This window comes from Taeniopygia guttata, chromosome 2, assembly GCF_048771995.1.
Source record: "Taeniopygia guttata chromosome 2, bTaeGut7.mat, whole genome shotgun sequence".
NCBI classification, from domain to species: domain Eukaryota; kingdom Metazoa; phylum Chordata; class Aves; order Passeriformes; family Estrildidae; genus Taeniopygia; species Taeniopygia guttata.
In genome coordinates this window covers 126,610,747-126,615,098 of record NC_133026.1, presented here as the reverse complement: position 1 = coordinate 126,615,098, position 4,352 = coordinate 126,610,747, and the positions used below count along the sequence as shown (strand labels likewise).

The 4,352-nt window shown below is 43.8% G+C and overlaps 1 protein-coding gene across 1 annotated transcript; it reads left to right on the top strand.

Moving 5' to 3' along the window:
* The first annotated feature begins 297 nt into the window (after positions 1-297).
* LOC121469271 (endogenous retrovirus group K member 6 Pro protein-like) lies at positions 298-648 on the top strand. Its single transcript, XM_041714014.2, has one exon. The coding sequence runs from the start codon at positions 298-300 to the stop codon at positions 646-648; it is 351 nt and encodes a 116-aa protein (XP_041569948.2).
* Positions 649-4,352: the final 3,704 nt, after the last annotated feature.

Genomic DNA, 4,352 nt, shown 5'->3' with positions numbered 1-4,352 from the left:
GCTCAAAGGGAATTAGTAAAAATGGCCATGGCAAATGCCAGTGCTGAGTGTGAATACTAAGAACTTGCTTGACCACCAGGTGGTCCCTCAAATGCCTTAATTCTCGGGGACAACTTTTATGGTCCTACACAAATTTATGTAGTCCCTGAAGTGCAAACTGTTAACCCAGGGGAAGAAATATTAGTACAACTTTGCTGCAGAGACTCACCATTTTATCTTCCCAAAGGAACACCAATTACCCAAGCTTTCCTTTTGCCACTTAACTGCCCAGAACATGTTGCCTTCAACCCTACCACGATGTGGGCTCAGGGTGTGGGCTCCAGCAAACCCATTGTGGAGTGTGGCCTGTTCTGCAAAGGGGAGAAGATCCACCATCCAGGCATGCTGGACACAGGAGTGGACATCACCATAATTGCACATTCCGAGTGGCCTGCCAACTGGCAATTGCAGCCCATCATGGGAATGATCTTTGGGATTGGAGGAGCTGCAGTCTCCATGAAAAGTAAAAAGAATATCATGGTGGAAGGCAAAATAGCAACTATCAGGCCATTTGCAGTAAGGGCACCGATAACTCTCTGGGGGAGGGATGTGTTACCACAGTGGTTAGCCTCTCTGCAAATCCCCAGTAGGAATTTTGTCATGGTTTGACACGGAAAAAGATTTTTTCCGGAAGGAAGAGGTCAATTTGGACATTGACCAATTGAAGGTAGACATGCCTCTGAGAACACAGAGGGGTTAAAAGCAGAATTCCCAGGAGAACTCGCTAATTAGGTTCCGGTCAGCGGTCAGTGCAGGACTCTCCCCTGCCCGGCGATGAGCTGGGTGGTGGAGGGGAAAAGCCATGTGGCCTTCGGAGGTAGGCCCAAGGGTGGAGGGACTGGAACTGGGCTGGCCCCTTGCAGATGGAAGGGTGGAGAAATCTGGGATGTCTCCATTCCTCCCAGAGTCTCTCTCTCCCAAGAGAGAAAAAGAGACGGTGGTGGTTTTATCAGCAGTTCACCGCGGAGAAGGAGAAGACCGGGGGGGCTTCAAGATGCCCAGACACCTGTGGGAGATGGAGCCTGGGCAGCAAGCCATCTCTGGGAGTCGGGACTTTTAACCCTTCCTGAGAAAATGAAAGCTTTCTGAAATTTTTCTCCTCCTTGGGTTGAAAGAGAGGAAGAGAGACAGCCTGGGACCTGGGATGTTGGAAGGAGAAATTCTAGGTGGGAGGAGATGATGGAGTGGCTTTTGGCTGGACTTTTTCTTGGTAGCCACAGACTGAACTGATCTTCTCCTCCAAGAGAGACTGTATTTTAGGAGGATGCCGGTGAGCCAAAGAGACCTGCTTCAGCTGGGAAAAGACAGAAGTGGAACGAACAGAGAAAAGTTAAGGAGGTTTATGGTGGTGCCCCCTGTCTTCACAGAGGAAGACGAGAAGAAGATCTCTGTTCTTGGAGCCCCGGCCCCAGGGGAAAATGGCGGGGGGACTGTTGGTCCCAAAAATGAAAAACTGAACTGTTGTTTTTTCCCCTCTTGGCAGGGCATCCTTGAAAGGAAAAATCCTAAAAAGCAGTCTGTCCATCCATGCATTGGTGGTGAGAGCACTGTGCATGGAAAGGAGAGGGTCACCATTGGTAAACTTCTCTTTCTCCGGGCGGTGCCATGTGGTGACATGGAAGCACAGGATGTGGCAGCTGTGTTTCTTGGGGGGTCTGTGGCACAGAAGAGACTCCTCTCTCCCTTGATGGACTGAGTGTTGAGTGTCTGGAGGGTGGAAACCTGATTGGGGTCCAGATTGTGTCTCACTGTGGTTTGTTGGTGTTGGGTGGTGGGAGGAGGAGTGCTTTGGAAGGTTTTCATTTTGAATTGTGTGTGTTTTCTTTCTTTTTTTTCCCTCTTTTATAGTAGCATAGTGGTAGTAGTTTAATAAATTTTTTTTCTTGTTATTAGGCTTGGGCCTGCTTTGCTCTGTTCTCGATCGCATTTCACAGCATTCAGTTGAGAGACTGCATTTTCATGGAGGGCTCTGGCATCGTGCCAGTGTCAAACCATGACAAATTTTCAGTGGGGGCCACTGAAAATTGCGTGAAACCTACCATCCCCCAACTCACCTGGAAACAACACCATCCAGCATGGGTTGATCAGTGGCCCCTGTCTGATACCATGCTACACCCACTAGATGCTCTCATGGAGGAGCAGCTTCCCAAGGGCCACATTACCGAGACCAGCAGCCCTTGGAACTTCCCTATCTTTGTTTTACGAAAACCGGGCAAAGATAGGTGGAGGTCCCTCCATGATCTCAGAAAAATAAATGATGTGATAGAAGATATGGGTCTGCTCCAGCCAGGCATGCTGTTGCCCTCCATGCTGCCTCAGGACTGGAAGTTAGCTATCACAGAAATTAAAGACTGTTTTTTTAACATCCCCCTCCATCCTCGGGACACCCTGCTGTTTGCATTCTCTGTTCCCTCCCCAAACAGACAGGAAGGCTCCAGCATCCTTACCACCACCTGGCCACTGCAGCAACTCATACTATTTGAATATTCATACTGTTTTATTAAACTTGTGTTCTGCTTTTCAATGAGCTGGAGAAAACTACAGCACAAATTGAAAAAAAAAATTTTTTTCTTTCACATAATAGTTTGCTCATAGTCAGGACAGCCTTCTCCCAGATACAAAACTCTGTCTTCAGGACCTCACATTTCAAGGAAACTGGCTATAACCAGGCAAAATCTTTTGGGGTTTCACCAGTTACTTTGTGGGAACATCAGATGACATTGACTTCAAAATCAATGTATTAAGGATATATTTGGCTTTAAACAAATATACAAATGCATAAACAAATCTGGCTATCTAGAATATAACACAGAACCTCAGCTATACTGGTACTATTATTAGTTTGTGTTCTTATCTTTATGTATATATACTTGAGAAGGAAAGCAAACACACCTGTGTCCATGTCTAAGATTGGGACATGTCTTCCCCCAACATGCTTTCACGTTTAAAATTAAAAGATTATATTGGACCTTATGTTTGTGATATAAAGAGGGAGTTTGGAAAAAGTACTAGTGGGGCCTCCCTGGAAATTATGTTCTCCATAGATGTCCTGATTTTCAGTGAATTATATGTTTCTCCCAGAAGTAAAATTTTATGTTCCCTTTGAATTCTACATGTTAACCTGATTTTTCAAATATCTTAGTTTTGTGGTTGGGATTTATTTCAACTCCATGTCTCAGAATAAAATGTATTTTCTTTAGATGTACCTTTGCATTAGTTTTTTTTCACTAAGGTTGGAACAAAAAGGTAGAGACTAAAACACATCAAGCCACAGCAAACATTTCCTCACATTTTAAAGGGTTCTATTTTTCCTGTAGAGTTCATTTTTGTAAAAAGATTAGGGCAGTTATTGTCTGTTAGCTTTATTCCAAATCTTTATATTTTAAACCATGCTAACCAATTAGCCAGTTTAAATCTCCTTTTTTTTTGCTAACACTCACTATACTAACTTAGGTAACAAAATTGCACATTTGTTCAAGAATAATCTTTTTTCAAAATCAAATTATTAATTTGAAAATATTTTCCCCAAGTATTCAGGAAGTCATTACCTCAACTATTGATGCTGGGAAATGCATTAAACAGTGTTTTGCTAAGCACAAGGGTAGTTCTAACAAAATTTGTAGTTTCTCCTGATCAACTGACTATTGACTACTGATCAAATGACTATTTAAGAATACTTGATGCTGCAGAATTCTTAAAAATCCTGCCTGTGGTGGGAGCATCAGAAGAGGAGGCTGTTGTCTCAAATCAGGATACACAGCCTGGGAAAAAAGGACTTCATCCTCTTCTGTAGAAGTAACACTGTCAGTGAGTAGCTGAAGAATGACTCCAACTGTGTGCTGAATGCAACCTGCATGTTGTAATACAGCATGGGAAACAAGGAAAGCGACTGCAACATTCTGGTAAGATTCCCAGGCCCCCACCCACTGCAATGTGAGATTAAAGTACAAAATAAGTAGAAAATAAACCTGCAAGGCTTCAAATGTCACTACAGGATTATTATCAACTCTGTCTGAATGGATAATGCAGTATCTCAGTTCTGGACCTTACCCAGGACAGATGTCTCATCAAGAGCAAACTTGCTCCCTGTGACATCAAATGGGTCCAAAAGATATGTGAGCTGCAAGGCTCGGGAAGTGACAGAGTAGTGAAACATTTTCTGAGATGAGCAAAGAGAAAGTTTGCCACAAGCCTGTGGCACTCAGCCCAAAGCACGAGGTTTGAAAAAAGGCCAGGAGAGATTAGGAAGGGTTGAGCTTATTTGCTCTCTTGTTAAGCAAGATGGCAATTAGACAGCCTTGCTACAAAACAAC

Bases quoted from the DNA above. Each gene is read 5' to 3' on its own strand.
- LOC121469271 (XM_041714014.2), top strand. From the start codon at position 298: ATGTGGGCTCAGGGTGTGGGCTCCAGCAAACCCATTGTGGAGTGTGGC.